General features: G+C 35.9%; 1 protein-coding gene across 2 annotated transcripts in view; it reads right to left on the minus strand.

Annotated features, from left to right (window-relative positions):
- Positions 1–20,095, minus strand: part of cwc22 (CWC22 spliceosome associated protein homolog) — a 189,781-nt gene that overhangs the window by 47,207 nt on the left and 122,479 nt on the right. Inside the window, exons 1-2 of one of the 2 annotated variants that reach the window (XM_067444426.1) lie at positions 17,556–17,696; positions 3,590–3,686 (exon numbers count right to left, since the gene is read on the minus strand). In XM_067444426.1, the coding sequence (XP_067300527.1) occupies positions 3,590–3,686; positions 17,556–17,618 (160 nt within the window). In that variant the 5' untranslated portion in view covers positions 17,619–17,696. Of the gene's footprint in view, positions 1–3,589; positions 3,687–17,555; positions 17,697–20,095 lie in introns of those variants that run through there. The other variant, XM_067444427.1, reaches the window with a different exon arrangement.

Below are 20,095 nucleotides of genomic sequence, written 5' to 3' on the forward strand. Positions count from 1 at the left end.
GATGTCGTTTCCGTCGCCCAGCTTTTCCTTTCGAAGAGATAAGTCAGATGTGACATTCTTGCGGTTTTGTGAAATGTGCTGCACACATATAAACATACTGACCACTGAACAACACAACTTCCTAAATAGGCGACATGTAGCCCTGGGTTTTTTGGGAAGTTATAAAAATCGGACTCTTTTGTGGGAAAGTGTAGTTGTGCACGTGTCAGGAGGCTGGAGGACACTCATTTTGCTTTCGCCTGGGCAGATTTTGGATGTGCAACAGCTCAGCAGAAGGGATGATTTAAAGCATTTTATGGATGATAACTTTGACTATAAGAGCTAGTGAAGTGAGACTGTTAGTGATGAGCTCCAGAGACTAGAGAGCAATAGATCAGATAAACAGGCAGGAGCGGCGAGGTTACACGTGTCCACAGTGCTACACTGAGACTGGATGCAGATGAGCCCTGTGTTAAAGAGACCTGGGAAATTGACTTTGCTGTACCAAGACTGATTTTGGAGCCACCCAAAGCAAATGGCAGCAAAATATCTGTTTGTTATTTTTTTTTTTTTTAAAGAAATTAATACTTCTATTCAGCAAGGATGCATTAAAGGACAACTCCGGCAAATTTTTAAGTTTATTTTGATCGTTATATCTTTGTGAGTACAGTCACAAAATGCAATTAAAATGTCTGTCCAACATGAACAGGTCCCTCACACGACAACGAGATGCGTTTAGTCACATTGTTTAAATTCACCTGTTTTAGACGGCTAGCTGTGTCTCGCGCTGAAGTCCCGTGGGGACTCAGCGGTAGCCGGAAAAAAGGCAATCCAGTTGGTAAGTGTCATGTGTGTGTAAAGCAAAATTATTTTAAATTACTGCACATCTTTCCTCAAGCCGGGTGTGCCCAAAGGGAAGGATAGATAAAGTTTACATTACCTTCACAGTGGCTGCACCCGTCTTTAAACACGGAATGGCATTTTTCTTCAACCGGCCCGACTGTGTTGTGTCTTTGTAAGTTAGTCAAGTGTTTGCTGCAAATTTTTACAATTCGGAAAGGCACAAACGCGAACAATTTCTTCTTCACTTGTAAGCCCGATCGGATCATCACTCTAGTGTTGTACAGTCACGAACTTATCGTTCTTTTGAACCGGGCGAACCAGTTCACCAAATCGGACTGAATTGTTCTAAACGGTTCACGTCTTAAATCAGGGCTGATCACACACGTTATTTTAATTACTCACTTTCTGACATGAGTGACAGTCCCTCTGAATAAACATAACGGCATAAACGTCTGGGCATTAACTTTAATAACTCCATGTTGCAAGCACCAATCCGGTTCGTTTTTCTTCTTCTATAGACTGTACTCATAAAGATACAACGAACAAGATAAACTTAAAAATTTGCCGGAGTTGTCCTTTAAATTGATCAAAAGTAAGATATATCTTTTGAAACATTATATCTTTTTAAAATAAAAAAAATATAATTTTAAATAAATCCATTAAAGAATCCTGAGAAAAATGTTATGACTAATATTAAGCAGCACACCTGCTTTCAACATTGATAATAAATGTTTCTTGAGTAGAAAATCAACATTTTGGAATGATTTCTGAAGGATCATGTGACACTGAAGACAAGAGTAATGATGCTGAAAATTCAGCTATGCCATGACAGGAATAAATTAAATTTTAAAATATGTTAAGATAGAACAGCTATTATATATTAAGAACAGTAAGTTGCATGATTTTAAATTGCAAAAATATTTTAAATAGTTTTTACTGTATTTATGATTAAAAATGCAGCCTTAGTGAGCATAAGACTTCTTTTCAAAAAAATGTACTGAGCCCAAACTGTTGACCGGTAGTCCAAAAGATCTAGCGAAGTCATTTAACAGTAGCATTGTAAAGTAATACATTTCATAACAATGAGCATTTACAATTAAAATGTACAATTCTGAATCTTGATTCTATCACAAAAAGGAAAGGCTTGCATCTAAGAATTATGAAATTTTAGCTGGCAATACATTGTTTTATTTCCTTAAAGGGTTACTTCAGCGATTAGCATATGGCTTTCCATCAGTAGAAACCCTGGAGTATATTCAAATAAAGAGATTTATGCATTTTATTTCTGGAAAAATTCCTCCTATGATGCAAAGTGACGATATTTGGAGGAATGTTTGGAGATCACGCACAGAGCTCAGCTCGGAGCTACAGGCACTCATTTAAACGGAGCTATGCTGAGCAATGTCTAAAAAAGTCTTTTAACTTCTCAAATTAATTTCTAGGAAAGTTAAGCTTGCAAAGGCATGAACTGAAACGCACCAGACTGAACTTGCGTTGTGAATGTATGCCGCGAGTGTAGTCGCGATTACCTCAGCTCTCATCACGAGCTCAGACTCCTGCAGTTAGTGCTCAGGGCTGTGGTACTCGCGCGGTGACTCACTCATTATATTGAACAGACACGTTCAGTTTTTAGTTGTAATGTCTTCTCCAACTCAGTCACAGTAATCAAGTTGGTGGCTTTGAAAATGGCCTCACAGGGCAGCGAAGCATTCTGGGAATTGTAGTCTTTCATCCCCATGAGACAAAAATACATTTTCTGTCTTTTCTCAGTCTAGAAGGCACCAAATTCAAAAATAATTTCTCATTTCTACTACATTGACGACCCAGTTTAAATACAGATTAAACTTCCCAGTGCTGAAGTACCCCTTTAAACACTTAAAACTAATATCATACAGGGTAGCTTGACATGAATAAAACACTATTTTCCTTGGAGATTTATATATTTTCAAAAATCCTGTTTTATTAAATAGTCCCATATTACTTGAAAAGCATCATACTGAATCTCAATTTTAAGATTTTAATCCACATAGTTGGTATAAACAAGCCTTTTGTTTGAGGTCCTTTTTCACATCAACTGAAAGTTCTAGCTACACAAACCGTGTGATCACCCACAACATGTGTGTCTACAGTGAAGCATTACTTTGTCACCGTGTTTGTCCTTGTGCTGACTTAGGAATTGTTGGAAGTAGGTCTCAGCTGTGAGGAAACAAGCAGGCTTATGTGCCAATTTAGTGCTGAGGCAACAGTATTCTTGTTATCAGATGTACGGATTGTCCTACTGGAGCATAACTTTAGATTATTTTTAACCATCATAAAGTCAACATTTGCTCACCTTCATGTCATTTCAAACCTGTGTGTGTACACTATGCGTATTGCACACAACGCAATGCACAGCACAGACATTTTTAAATATAAAAAAATAAAGGGATTCCTCTCTGAAGCAGCATTCAGTCTTTCCGTTTGCAAATTATTTAAAATACAAATCCGCCATGGTGTCAGTGCAAGTGGCTTTTAAAGGGAATGTGAGATGAGACTCTGATTGGTTTATTGCACGTAATGCCTAAAATACACCCATGACTCATGACACTGGGTACAGCCCTTTTGGATGACCATTTTATCCGTCGTTAAACTAGCAAAAGGTGATTCGGACAGGCCTAAAGTGCACCTGAGCTTCAGACCATGCGCTCAAACTGCTAAATAGGGCCCTTAGTATGTGACTATTGCTGGAATGCTACAGGAACCAAACAAGATAAAAGGAGAAGCTTACCAACAACCCTCCTGCGTTCAACATCACGGTCTCCATCCTCAGATGAGCTTGTGCTGGCCTTCCTCTGTCGCTGCTCCATTTCTCCTGGGCTGGGAGACTGGAAGACAGAGAGAGGACAGGAGTAAGAACTCGTGCTGTAAAGTACAAGTACAGTAGGTCAAGGTGTATGCGTGTGTGTGTGTGTGCAATAAGAGCAGTGTGCTAGAAAAGAAGGCCAATGGCAGAGGAATGGATTTCTAAATAAAGCCCATAATCTGTGTGTAATTGTACAGCCCTCATTATACCTTGTACATTCGTCTCAGGTGATCGGACAAGAAGTGAAAAACATTACTATTTACATTTTGTATTAACATGCACGCATCTCCTGTGACCACTTGCATTTGAATTTTGAGTTGAGGGTCTCTGAATGTGTTTTGAGCTATTGGGAAATATTAAAAATAATATCTATATTATTATACAAACGATTATTCTAATGATTATTAAATGGGATATTGTAGAAATGTGATTAATAATGGAAAAGAAAAATAAAATGTTATAAAAAATATTTTATAAACCAAAAAAATATATATATTCTTCATGATTGTGATTAATGAAAGTTTTTATGAATTGAACAAAGCTGACAAAAACATTTTATTATTAGATAGAAAACTTAACTCTGAGACAACCGATATTAGAAATGTTGCTAAAATTAGAAAAAACTGAAACATAATAAATAAATGAAAAGCTAAAAAGAAATATGAAATTTTTTTTACAAAGACCCCTAACATTATTAAAACCTAATTTTAAATATGTATATTTTTTAAATATATTGGGGGGAAAAATCATAGATAGACAGACAGACAGACAGACAGACAGACAGACAGATTATTTAAAGGGATACTTCAATCAAAAATGAAAATTTTTGGCACAATTTACTCACCACGAGATCAATCCAAACCTTTATAACTTTTCTTCTGTTAAACATAAACAGATATTTTAAAAAACATTTTTTTTCTCATACGATGAGTTCAGTGTTGTTCAAAATATATTTTGTGTTAACAGAAGAAAGAAATGCATACTGATTTAGAACAACATGAGGGTGAGTATATGATGACAATTTTCTTTTTTGGTATCCCTATAAGAACTGTCCAGTTGTGACCATAATAACTTAGATGTTAATTATATTTCATTAAAAAAAAAATCATGCATAAACAAGTATTATTTTACAAAATAACCAAGATCAAATGACAGCATTTACTGCAGAATTGGAGGTCATGCAAAACACTTCAGACAGTTATACAGCATTCTGCAGGAGAGAGGTACATTTCAATTACAAGAAGCATTGAGAAATGATCAGACAGCAGATGAGCTATCAGTGAATTAACATCTGGAGCTGCAGCAAAGGCCTGATTCTCTCCCAGCAGCCGTAAAGCATGGCGCTCTCAATTCGATTTCCCTGAATATGCCATTCACAGCTGCCACTGCCAGCGTTTCAATCAAAATTCAATTTGCTGTTTCAGCAGGACGGGCTGTGGGCAGAAAACAGATGTGCGTTTTCTGGGGTGTTGATAATGTGAAACTCTCCATGCTGTTCCTGCATCGGCCACAGAAGGATGCGGGACACATAAAAAATAGCCATGAGCTTGCTTTCCTCTATATATAAAAATAAATTTAAAAAACCATCCCGCTCTCGACATCCTATCTGTCCCCACTGAGCCTAATCCCAGGCCGAACGCAGTGGGTGACACAAAGTGATTTCTGCAAGCTTATAGGAGACTGGTCTTTCAAACATGGATCTGCCATTCAGCAGGTAGGCTGGTATTTCAGAGTTGCACATACACTGAGAATGCTGAGCGCACAAGGAATAAATCATTCAGAAACACAGTGCCTGTCTGAGGACAAAAAAGGATAATAAGTGAAAGAGGGGAACGAGAGCCATATCAGCACTTTACATAACCCCTCCTAAAAAAGCTGGACTGGAGTCTCTTCAGTGCCAATGATGAGCTTGATATTATTGCAGGAGTAAATAAAAGCATTAGCAAATAATCAATAACTGGATCATGGATATACCAGGGGTGTCTAATCCTGCTCCTGGGGGGCCACTAGAGCTGCATGATTAATCGTTAAAAGATTGCAATCTTGATTCAAACACTGACAAAATCACACCAGACCATTCCGATCTGTATTGCTGCTGACCAAGTGAAAGCATTTATCATGTGTAGGTATGATGAAACAAACAAAGTCTTTTCAAACACAGTAACATTATGCCTGTTACGTAGTCATTTCACTAAAGTACTGGGATAAAAGTTTATAGTTCGGATAAAATCTCTGATGTCTACAGAAGAGATCAAAATAGAGCAGATCACCATTTGAAAGTAAATTTGACAATGATTGTTTTGATAACACCGTCAAGCCAGCAGGTGGCAACAAGTAACAGCTAAAAACGTGTCATTGAATAACTAGCCTAAGTTTAACCGCAAGCGTTTTTGATCATTTTCACAAATGTCATGGCCTTCCGAATCATTAGAAATAATCGACCCTCTGCTTTTAAACAACCCGTTTTATTCTAGCTTAATGCAATTTTTTTTAAATCAAAGCTACATTCAAGTTAAGTTTCATAAAAATAAAAACATTTCAAGGAAAAAGCTGAGAAAAATCTATTTTTTTGTCAAACACTATATCCAGATCAGAATCAGAATGATGTTTTCATGGATAATTAAAAAGAAGAGCCACAAACCTGTATATTAAACTTTTTATTTTAGGTACACCTGGGTACATCAAAACAGAACCCAATATTATAAATCCATACAATTGTTAATTACAATTTTGATGCAATTTTATTCTAAAAAAAATTATCTGAGAAGTATTTTATGGATGTTTTGGTAAATTTATTCTAAAACAAAGGATATTGGATTATTTTTTTAGCAGTTTTCAGTACACAACAAGCTTCTCTGGCGATTTTGCTGCTTGTCATGTGTGCATTTACTTCTCATACACGAGAAACGCGTTCACTTTTTTATAGTCTATGGTTAATTCCATAGACAGTAAAAGAAATGGACCGAGTGTTCCCATTGATGTCAACGGCGAAAGAATGAAGTCAACCTAGGGGCACTCACTTCCTGATGGCTGAGCGAACTGCGCAGGCTCAGACTGAGCTTGACGACGTAGATGTGACGTGAGCCTCCTGTCTGACAGCTGTAGGTCTTCTAGTAGATGTGGAAAGTGAAAGCTGAATCACGTTGTTTAAATATTTTCTCCCATTGCTTTTGGCTCACTATGGGCTTCTCCCCATTCTTCCCCCTTGACTTTATCAGACTTTATGTCTCCACGTCCCCCCGACTGTCTCATAGACAGTAAAAGATTGCCTGCGAGCGTCTCCTCAGGTCTATACGGTAATTTCTCAACTGTGCGACAGAGTTGGTTCGCGTTGGTTATGACGCAATCGTTAGCCTATTTTTACAAAAACAGCTTCTGCAGGGCGATAGTGTAAGATACAAGGAAATGGAGCCTTTTATACATTGTCGTGTTTCTTTAGAAATAAACAATGGACAAATGGAGTCTTTAAACGTCTCAGATGTAAAGTTATTCACTGTCAAAGTGACTCAAAAATGAATGGGAGTCAATGGGATGCTAACAGCAGGTGATGGCTTGGTTAGCAATGGCAGCCCCTAGGGGTGGAACGCTTTCCGAGCGCTAGATTACCCCCTTGGTTAATTCCTGGACACGAGTAGTTGCCGTGGTAACTGACAACAATACCTTAACGTGCTGACTTAAGTTGACTGTGGACTAGAGCTGTGCAATATATCGAAATTATCGAATTATCACAAATGTACATATCGCAATGGCTCGCAATATCTGAATGATTTTAATAGGCTAAATCAACATTTAGAAAAGTGTAAGTTTTAGGTCACACAACGGGCAGAGAATAGACTGGGCATATTACTGTAGGGATGGCTCAATACCACAATTCTGGCTTCGGTACGGTACCACAATCTAATACCGAAGTACCGATATTAAATCCATACCACATGGTCTGAGCGGGTATATTGCACGCAAATGAGTACAATTATGCAAGTTTTGAGTTTATAAAGTGGGAAATTACCACAAGTGTTTATTAGTAAATTAATCAGCAAAGCTTATCACATTAAATCAGTCATTTGAAAACTTTCTTGTGGGAAATATTTGCAGCAAAACTATCAAAATGAGCAAATTGCTTCTGGTTTCAAGACATCGCACTACACTAAAGCATTCTGCATAATCCGATTCAACATTTCACGTTTGTCTCGGGATGGATAACGGAAATCATTTAAGCGATTTTATAGCATTTCATAATAACAGTTACATGAGATACGAGCTCATACCAACGAAACACACACAAGCCTGTAACTTAGAGCTCGCACATTACAAATTAAGTTTCCTTAAAGGGTTACTTCAGCGATTAGCATATGGCTTTGTATCAGTGAAATCAGTAGAGTATATTCAAATGATTGTGCTTTCCCCCCTTATATCCCCCTGAGACAAGAGATTTATGCATTTTATTTCTGGAAAAGTTGAAAATGTTTGCCCAAAGGCTAAAGACTACAGCCAGCAGATGGAGCCATTTCGCCATGTTTTGAACTGGCGCATAGGGGATGGGAGATCACACTCAGCTTGCAGGGAGAGCTCAGCTGGCAGCTACATGCACTCATTTAAACGGAGATATGGTGAGCAATGTAAGTCTTTTAACTTCTCAAATTTGATGGTTCTTTATCAGTTTTATAAGCAAAGTAATCACAAATTTCACTTCTACTCCTCTCTTTATTAATTCGTTTTGGGCATTTTGAGTGAGATTCGACTGCTTTATCCATTTTAATCGTCTGTGTTGTTGTCACATTTGCCGGTTGTTTCGGGTCAGTTTGGGAAGCGCGCTGCCATCTAGCGGTGAACTTCGGAAAAGCAGCATATACCGAAATGTGCAAAATCATGATATCGTACCGTTTTAAATAAAATATATACCGATATTTTTCCAGTACCGGTATACCGTGCATCCCTACATTACTGTTACTTATGTGACTTGCTTGACGTTAAAAAGAGTTATTAAACGCAATAATTTGCGAAAAACAATAGTTTGCAGTCTCGAGCTGTTTGACACACACCGAAACGTGAACAGTATTTGACGCATTTTTTTCTACAACACTGCTGGTCACTTTCAGAAAATGTAGCGATGCTCTCTTTTCCCAGAAAGAATGTGAAACACATGGTTTCATTCTCAGTTTTTAAATATTTTTTTTACATATAATTTAAATAGATTTTACACACTAATTGCAATATCGAATCACATATCGATGTCGCATTACTTAACAAAATTTTGCATATTGAATTTTTCTTCAATATAGCACAGCCCTACTGCTAAATCCCAGCACATAGAGACTCTTTCACCTAGATATTATCATATAGAGACTGTGTCTGTTCCCCGAATTAGTAAATACAAAAAACCATCAAAACCATTCAACAGTAAAAATTTAATTGATGTCCAACAAATAAACAACAGATATAATACGGATGAACAATTGATAAAGCTTGGGTTGCTGAATATTCGATCCCTTTCGCCAAAAACGCTTGTTGTCAATGATATGATTATAGATCATAACTTAGATGTGCTGTGTTTGACAGAAACCTGGCTAAAACCTGACGATTACATTACTTTAAATGAGTGCACCCCCCGAGATTATTGTTATAAACATGAGCCACGTCTGAAAGGTAAAGGGGTAGGTGTTGCTATAATTTATAATAATATTTTCAGTATTACTCAGAAGTCTAGTTTCAAATATAATTCCTTTGAAGTTTTGGTGCTTCATGTAACGCTGTGTAGTGTAAATGATAAATCCCGTCTGACATTTGTGTTGGCTACTGTATACAGGCCACCAGGGCACAATACAGACTTTATCAGAGAATTTGCTGGTTTTGTATCGGAGTTAGTATTAGCTGTAGATAAAGTACTAATTGTTGGGGATTTTAATATCCACGTAGACAATGAAAAAGATGCATTGGGATTGGCATTTAGAGACATTCTAAACTCTATTGGAGTTAGACAACACGTATCGGGACCCACTCATCGCCTTAATCATACTTTAGATCTAATAATGTCACATGGAATAAATGTTGATACTGTTAAAATTCTGCAGCAGAGCGATGACATCTCAGATCATTACCTAATATCATGTATACTTAATTTACCTAAGGCTGCAAAGCCATCCCCTCGCTTCAAATATGGCAGGACGATAACCGCTGCGACTAAAGATTGCTTTGTACATAATCTTCCTCATCAGTTCCATCTCCTCAGCATTACAGATAGCCAAGATGAACTTGATGCTGCAACCGAAACTATTGACTCTCTCCTTACTAGCACTTTAGATATAGTTGCTCCCCGGCGCTTAAAGAAGATTAAAGCAAATAATCCAACGCCGTGGTACAACGAGCACACTCGGGCCCTTAAAACAGCAGCCAGAAAAATGGAGCGCAGCTGGAAGAAAACAAAACTAGAGGTTTTTCGCAATTTGTGGAAAGAGAGCATGATTGCATACAGAAAGGCCATAAAAACTGCTAGATCTGCTTATTTCTCATCTCTTTTAGAAGAAAACAAACACAACCCTAAGTATTTATTCGATACAGTGGCTAAATTATCAAAAAATAAAGCTTCAGCTTCTGATGTTTGTAAACAACACAGCAGTAATGACTTTATGAACTTCTTTACTAGTAAGATTGATAATATTAGGAATAAAATTATAACCATGCAGCCGTCTATTACAGTATCACTTCAGACAGAGCATTGTAGGGTCACTGAGGAAAAATTACACTCATTCACTGCTATAGGAGGAGAAGAATTGGCTAAACTTGTAAAATCATCAAAATCAACAACATGTATGCTTGACCCTATACCGACTAGGCTATTAAAAGAGATACTTCCAGAGGTCATAGATCCTCTGCTTAATATCATTAATTCATCTTTGACATTAGGATATGTACCGAAAACTTTTAAGTTGGCTTTAATTAAACCACTTATTAAAAAAACGCAACTTGATCCTAAAGAATTAGTCAATTACAGGCCAATCTCGAATCTACCGTTTCTATCAAAAATACTAGAAAAGGCCGTGTCTTCACAATTATGTTCTTTTTTAGAAAGAAATGGTATATGTGAGGATTTCCAGTCAGGATTTAGACCGTATCATAGTACCGAGACTGCTCTAATTAGAGTTACAAATGATTTACTCTTATCATCTGATCGTGGTTGTATCTCTCTATTAGTGTTACTCGATCTTAGCGCTGCATTTGATACTATCGATCACAATATTCTTCTGAATAGAATCGAAAATTATGTTGCCGTTAGTGGAACTGCTTTGGCATGGTTTAAATCATACTTATCTGACCGTTATCAGTTTGTAGCAGTAAATGAAGAGATGTCACACCGATCACAAGTTCAGTATGGGGTACCGCAAGGCTCAGTGTTAGGACCGTTGCTTTTCACCCTGTATATGCTACCACTGGGAGATATCATTAAGAAGCATGGCGTTAGTTTTCATTGTTATGCTGACGATACTCAGCTCTATATTTCCTCACGCCCTGACGAAACCTACCAATTCACAAGATTAACAGAATGCATAGCTGATATAAAAAATTGGATGAATAGTAATTTTCTGCAACTTAATTCAGATAAAACTGAATTTTTAATTATTGGACAGAAAAGCTCCACAAGTAGTAACCGAGAATACTGTCTAACACTTGATGACTGCTCTGTCAAGCCCTCGTCGTCAGTGAGGAACCTGGGTGTGCTCTTTGATACCAATCTTTCATTTGAAAGCCACGTTTCTAGCATCTGTAAAACCGCATTCTATCATCTTAAAAATATATCTAAATTACGGCACATGCTTTCAATGCAAAATGCTGAACAGTTAGTACATGCGTTCATGAGCTCAAGGCTAGATTATTGTAATGCTCTACTGGGTGGTTGCCCTGCTCGCTTAATAAACAAACTCCAGCTAGTCCAAAATGCAGCAGCTAGAGTTCTTACTAGAACCAGGAAGTATGATCATATTAGTCCAGTTCTGTCAACACTGCACTGGCTCCCTATTAAACATCGCATACATTTTAAAATCTTGCTTATTACTTACAAAGCACTAAATAGTTTAGCTCCCCGGTACTTAAGCGAGCTCTTAACGCATTATACTCCATCACGTCGATTGCGGTCTCAAAACTCTGGCCAGTTGATAATACCTAGAATATCTAAATCAACTGCAGGCGGTCGATCCTTTTCCTATTTAGCTCCTAAATTGTGGAATAGTCTTCCTAGCATTGTTCGGGAAGCAGACACACTCTGTCAGTTTAAATCTAGACTAAAAACACATCTCTTTACTATGGCATACACATAGAACATTTTTAACTTTCATTATTCAATTCAATTGACTGATTGTTAGGCTGCATTAACTAGGTCAGCCGGAACCGGGAACACTTCCCATAACACCTGATGTACTCGTTACATCATAAAAAGAGTGACATCTACGCTAATGTTAGTCTCTCTGTTTATCCCGAGGTTTATCCCGGATCTGGGCCCTGTCCGGATCGGATGGTGGACCTGCCTGGACATGACCAACGCATCCTGGAGTGTCTGCTGAGCCGTGTCAAATGGTGTCTCCTCCGAATTTGCCTCACTGGCACGACATGCTCAAAACCCGTCTTCGGCGCAATAATTCCGATCTTTCATGTATTCATACTCTTGTGTATTTGACGCCCCATCCTAAATAAATCTGTCTCTTCCGTGATAACCTGAAAATTTAGAATAATCCGATCTAATATGATTTCTGACCTGTAAGGTTGCCAGAATAATAATCTTACACGGTGTGTTAATAGGCCAGAGGAGAACTGGCACCCCGACTGAGTCTGGTTTCTCCCAAGGTTTATTTTTCTCCATCATGCCCCGATGGAGTTTTGGTTCCTTGCCACTGTCGCCTTTGGCTTGGCTTGCTCAGTTGGGGACACTAAAATTATGATTAAAGTTATTCAACTTATTATACAAATAAAATGTATGAATTAGGTCTTATTTAATTCTATAAACTATAATACTGATCTGCCAACATTGTCGCTATATGATAAATTAAAATAAGCTGATAACATCACTGTTTTCTCCAGTACGACTGTACAGCCAAATCTAATTTTGTCGCAATATTATCCTGTTTGACACTGTGAAGCTGCTTTGACACAATCGTGATTGTAAAAGCGCTATATAAATAAAGTTGATTGATTGATTGATTGATTACTGTGGACTAACTTTAATTTGAGGAAATCTGTTTATAATATAAGCTAGTCTATAATGGCTAACGTATGTGCTTAAGTGCCTGCTCAAGTTTGATCCTAATGCAAGCGTTCGCGTTTATGTGATCTATTTTTAGCTGTTGTGTGCTCGGCCGTGGGAGTGTTGCAACATCCGGGTGGTGTTATATCAAATGGTTCCGCAGATTTTTAGTATTACTACAGCATTTCACCTCAGCATTATAAAAGGCGACAATGCACCGGAAGCTGCCACTTAAACACTGAATGGATAAATGATGTGTGCCTCTTGCTCCTTTGTAAGATCAAAGGGTGACATCTAGTGGAGAAGACTATAATTAGATTTACCTTAATCTTATGTTCAATGTTAGCGGAAATAAATATGGAAAAAAATCAATTCGTGGCCTTTGAGAATCGATTCTGAATTGACCCGATTTAAAAAAAAAAACATTAATCGAAAAATAGATTTTTTTTTTTTTTGCCCAACCCTATATACATACAGATGAGTCTGCTTAAATATAATATCACTTGTTTCTGCTTCTACACATCTTCTAATCTAGAGATTCCATACTTTTTCAGATGCCTAATAGTGTTTATTTTTATATATAATTCAGATTAATTAAACAGACTACAACAATAACATTCTGTCAGAACCTCTAGTAAATGATGTGATTTCGTTCAGAATCTTGGTCTCTATTTGAAACAAAAAAGTCTATTGACTTTTTTTCAGATCCAGAATCGTGCAGCTCTAAGGGCCACCTTCCTGTAAAGTTTAGCTCAGAAAAAAGTAGAGATCCTAAAAACCTTGATTTGCTGATTCATGCATGTTTAACTGGGGCAGGAGCTCCTCCAGGAGCAAGATTGGACACCCCTGCTTTATATCATGTTGGTAGAGCAGCACAGAAACAAAATAAACTAAAAATACAGAGCTGGATGAATCCTAAAAAGTCAAGATGAGGAGAAAATCGTTCTTAAAGGGTGCGTTTACCCAATTTTTTCTGTCCTTAAATTAGGGCTGGGCGATATGGCCCAAAAAAATTATCACGATATAATTTAGCATATCAGTCGATATCGATAAATATCACGATAAATGTAAAATCTTTATTTCTTTAAAGTTTAAAGGCATATTTTTGCTCATGAGTGAAATATGTAGAAAACAGACAGTTAGCTGTAGTTTTAAACTATCCTTTATTGTCAAAACATGACAAACACTTCCCAAACAAGTGAACAATTTATTTAAACTGAGATAGATTTATTTATTAAAATCTTAACTGTGGTCAGCATTTTTTTACTCAACACTATATATCAATAATATATCATTATACAGGGCTTGACATTAAGCATGTTCATGTGCTTGTCCTTGGAATAAGTACATCGTTCAAGCTTGTCCAAGTAAAAAATTAGCTTGTCCGGAAAAGTGTGTGTGTGTTTGTGTGTGTGTGTGTGTGTGTGTTTGTGTGTTTGTGTGTTGTAAATATAATTTATTCCGAAGCAATATTCTCACCAGTGTTCAATCAGCTTTAACATATTTAAATCTGCATATTTGTGGTTTTTATTTTTATTGAATCATTTGAAATTTGTGATATTTTCACCTTTTATAAAGGGCATTTTCCCTTAATCTTATTAACTTTAGGCTAAGCTTCATGTTTCATTTTATATTTGTAATTTTGATCAATACATTTAATTAAAATAAAACACTATAAGGGCTATTACCAATCAAATTAAATAATTTACACTGAAAAATTACAACAGCATTAAATAATGTTTTGAGATTTGTAGTTTTGAATAGACAAATAAGACATGTTGAAAAGTATGTTTAAAGATCAAATTAAACCACCAGTAGGTGGCAGCAGATGGCCGTCTTAATGAGCGAGTCATTGAGTCGTTCATTCAAACGATTCATTCAAACAATGAATCGTTCATTTACACACGTTGTTGTGAGACGCGTTGCGGTTCTGCTGTGAACGATTTTCGCAGCTGAAACAGAACAAATAATGCAATATTGAGCGTTTATATATTTAATTGTCTAAGTAAAACACTAAGAACGCAATCGGTCAAAAAAAGCGTTTTAAGAAACATTTTGAGGCCCCTTCTCTTGCCTCACAGTGGATTGGTCCACCGTGCATCTCACCGACACACACACATACACAAACACACCTCACTGACAGTGGGCTGGTCGGGAGAGAGAAAAGTTCAGTATTTGTGGATCTCCAGTAAGGGCTGTCTAGTCTATTTTATTCATTTTAAACACCAGATGACATTATTTCTCTTTTGATACAGGCGACGCGGAGTCATTAATACATCACCAAAGACAAACAATTATGATAGCGATGTACAAGTCCAATGTTTTAGTGATTATAGTTTGGTAACGTTAGCCTGTTGTAAATAAGTCACCCACTACAGCTAACAAGGTAAAGCCGGTGTGTGGTGTTGGGCTGCATGTTATATGGAAGGACTTTGAAGAAACAAGATAATTTAATAATTAAATTCTGTGTGGTGAACGTGAACCTATGATAAGCAGTCCACGCACGTCGCTCTGTTTTATGTCGGATGGGATCGCTAAAATATCTCCAAACCACCTGAAGTTGAGCAAACTAACTTGTCAACGATATCTGTGTCCTCCGAGCTGGCCGTGAGCGCTGCATTTTCTTCACTATTGCTCATTTTTATCGCTCCACTTATCTCCGATCCTCCAAGCCTGTCAGCCACAGACTGTAAACATTACCGCGTGCAGCACCCAGACGCCCGGTCTGCAATACGCATGCACAGCATTACGCATAGCGCGTAAGAATTATATCGAGAATTTATCGACCTGTTGTTATCGTTTTATCGAGGAAATTTATATCGTGATAATTATCTTTATCGTTTTATCGCCCAGCCCTACCTTAAATTGAAAGTCTATTCACCCATAACTATTCACCACTGAAAGTCTATTCACCACTGATGCTTCATAAAGAGCTTGTAAATGAAATCTATAGGAATAGAGCTGTTGAAACCAAGTATTGTAAATAAAAGTATTGTAATTTAAGTATCCTTTATTAATAATCTCATCATTCTGTTTACATCTAGGTAAAAATACAGAAAGAACATGAGGTGAAGTAGTCAAGTCACTTTTATTTGAATAGTGCTTTATACTATACAGATTAATACAAAACAGCTTTACAGTGAAAATTATGCATTTTGGCAGTTGTTCAGTTAAAGTCAGTTTAGTATTAATTCAGTTTTATTGTAAAGATTAGCAATTATTAAATTAATTCACTTTATCAATGAAGCAAAAAATGAAGTCATGGTCCAGCAAAGTTCAGTTCTCATACAACAGCGTCAGTACAGTCTAATAATATTGTTGAATATTAAATGTAAAGCATATTTTATTGGTCAAGTTTAAGTATTTAATTCGCTGGATTGGACATTACCACATGAATATTCTAAATGTTCTTTCATTATAAATAACTACACCACCTTGGTGTTAGTGAGGGGGTTTTTTTAAAGAAAAAAATCATATTTTTATTCAGCAAGTACTTAAAATTTGCTTAAAAATTGCTTAAGAGAGACAGTAAGGACATTGATACGGACAAAAGATTTCTGTATCAAATAAATGCAGTTTATTATTTTCTATTCATCAAAAAAAAAAAAAAAAAATGTTTTCACAAAAATAAGTTGTTTCCTGTGCAATAAATCATCATATTGGAGTAATTTCTGAAGTATCATGTGACACTGAAGACTGTAGTTATGATGCTGAAATTACATTTGTTGTTATCAATTTTAAATTGTACTAATAAAAAACCTTAACCTTACATTTTTGCACTGTACCATTACTGTTGTAAAAACAAACATGATGTGACATAAGATGGTCTCACTGTGGCTAACGTTACCTAGCTATTGATGTTTTTAAGAGCCCTGAAAGAAGTGTACAAACAAGCAAAGAGCAATAAAACACTTTGACAGTTTCGCAGTTTAGCATTCGGTAGTTTGTTAAACACATACCGTAATAAGGACAATTTAGTCGATGTCTTATATTACTCTCATGCAACCAAGTTGTCGTCAAATCAGGCCAACTTTGAAAAGACGTGAACCCTCACAATATGTAAATGAAACTGCACGGAGAAGTACAAAATTAATGGGAAAAATGAAATTACGTATGCATGCATAAATACAAAACAATGCATAAATGGGTTCTCAAAATGACAACATTTTAAAGAACAATTATTTCGACGCGAGCTTCCATGCTTTAACTTGTAAACTGCTTGTTCTCAAATAGATGTCCATCATCTATTATGAAATTAGACTTGCTATATAAGATGGCTAACGTTATGTGTTGCTCTAGAAAACAAAAAACATGTCTAATCGTATAATCTATTAGTTATATCAGTCTAATAGTTTATAATCTTGCCTTTTTATTAACTAATCTAGAAAACAATTTCACTTTAGAGAGAATCAAGAGACTCATAAATGCTTGGTGTGTAGCTGTATGAAACAACATACGTGTATATGTTAGTGTTTAACTTACAGGTATATCCATGCTACACACAACTGACCTCACACAATATAAAGCAACGCCATCTGCTCCATGTGTGCGGGCCTTCCTCGTGAAACCCAGCCAAACACATCCATAACCCGCTTTAAACTGTCCTGCGCAGTCAAACATACAGACTACTGTTTAAACGCGGTAAAATAATGATGTCCCTACCTCATTTCTGGACGTATGACTCATATTCAATACCGTCTCGGACTTGTTTGATTCGTCTGCCATCTTTCCCGCCGTCTTCCGGAAGTGATGCTACGGATGCCCGCGAGGTTCCAAAGAGAGAGGCAAAACGCGTTTTCCGTCTGCTGTCACACTGCATTACTGAGCATATGCTGGATGATTATCACTTATGGGGAACAAAACTACTAAGCTCCAGGAAACAGATGTCTTGAAACTATGTTACATTCTATTAATGTCTTGAGACTAATTGAATGTGTTGTCCAGGCAAGGGGAAAAGGAACTAAAATGTTATGATTAATGAGAAAAAAAGCCTTTTCTTTATTTTCTTAATCAAAATTCTCAATAATAATAATAATAATAATAATAATAATATTAATAATTTTAATATTAATTTAATAATTATTAATTTAATATTAATTTAATAATTATTTAATGCCTAATAAACTAATTGATAAATAAATAAATAAATACTTTATTTATTTATTTGTATGCTAATTTACTTTTCAAAAGGTAGGCTACAATAATTGACTATTATATCAAACCTTTTAGAATAAATTATTACATTTTAAAATCTAATTGACTAATCACATTATTTTTAATTACAAACTTATTATTTTGGGAATGATTATGTTCCTTTTTTTTGCTTTACAAAGAAACATAGCCTATTGTTATCCTTTGTAAATAAATGACAAATGCACCTGAAGCGTAAAACCACTGTGCACACATTTTGTATTTATATTAAGTATTTATCCTATAAAATTCCCTTTTCAATATTATTTTTGCATGTCACCTTTGCAAATCACATCAGGAAGTGTACTTTCTCACAAATACATCACTGACGTGGTTCATTTCCTTTCTCTCATACAATAACGCATGAAAAAGTCCCTTAAGCAATATGCTGTAAAAAAAGAGTAATTTTACAGACCATGAAACAATGCTCATATTTTTTCACAGACTCAGCTCGCACTCTATATTTGTACTTGCGCAATGACAATACCGTTGAATATAATCTAATGTAATATCATTGTTTACGTGAATAATTGAAAAGGTTGCATTATACAAATTCAGGCATTTATTGACACTACACTTTCCGGCTCTTTGCAGACTCTGTGTTTTCTTAAAAGCATCATTCTGTTGATCCATCAGATAGATGCTCACATGCATGAGTCATGAATACAGTGGCTTGTGTTTCAAACACTGTAAACATGCTGCATTTATAATGACAAAGAAAGACAAGATATTCATATCATCTATGTGAAGCATTCCTGACCCATCCAGATGGTGTAAAGGTGAAGACGGCGGTTTTGTTTAAATATTATTCCGTCCCGGAGGGGGTTTATTTTCCCTCCTTTTTTTGTTTAAGGGCTTATGTGACATTTTCTTTAACAGAAACGACACGTCTGTTGTGAAGTGACCTGAACTGCCTCCCTGCTGCTCTTGTTATTTCCACCTCTGACTCTCTCAAAGCACTTAGTCTGCAAAAGTGTGAATGTCAAGGGACATAAAATATACGTGCTAGGCTTCAGGCTACTCAAGACATCGCTGAGCATTTAAGAATGAAGTGTGGGAGAGGGCATATAAGAGAGCTGTAGGGACTACACTTTTTTCTTTTTCTTTTTTAAATGTACAGTAAAACAATTAAAGGCCCAAGCCGCACAACATAATTCATGACATAATAATAAAGGGTGATATGTAACAGGTAAAAATGTGCCAAAAATCTCAAACCATTCTTTTGGACAACAAATAGGCATACATTTATGAACTATGTACACTATTTACTTAAGTCGTTCTTATTCAACATATATTAACATTGCATTTGTTTAAAACAACAACAACAACAACAACAGATTATCAATTAGCAGCTTTCTACACAAATTATTGTGATAATGTTGATAATACAATTTGTTAAGAGAGGTAAAATGTGGACAACAGATATATATATATATCTGTTATATATCTGTATATATATTGTCAGCAAAATAAACTTAAAAATATAAAGAATTTTATTTAAGAAAAACACTTTTGTCTCAAATTATTATGTTGGAAATATTGTAACAAATTGTTTGATCTATAAGTTGTATCAACATACGTATTTACATTGCTTTAACTGCATTTTTCAAATTTTCAACTTTTTTTAATAGGTTATACAAGATTCAACTCATTTTTTTAAGTCAGTTCAATGCAATTTAATTTGAATTGACTTGAACAAGCAAGTTAATTGTACTTAAAAATGTAAGGCAGCAACTTAATTTTTTATTTTTATTTTTTATAGTGATATAATTTGTTCACACACTGTAAAAATTTTTTAGAAAAAAAGTTACCTGGTTGCTTTAAAATTATGAGTTCATTTAAATTAAAATGTTGAGTTAATACAATTACATTTTTTGAGATTCGACAACCTTTATTAAAATATTATTAAAAGATTTTGTAAGCATATTGGGTAATTGTGTGTGTTTTATTTCTGATGATGCAGTGAAACATGCCAAATAGTTGATAATCATTTATCAATTTTTTTATGTGGT

This window comes from Pseudorasbora parva, chromosome 5, assembly GCF_024679245.1.
Source record: "Pseudorasbora parva isolate DD20220531a chromosome 5, ASM2467924v1, whole genome shotgun sequence".
Lineage (NCBI taxonomy): Eukaryota > Metazoa > Chordata > Actinopteri > Cypriniformes > Gobionidae > Pseudorasbora > Pseudorasbora parva.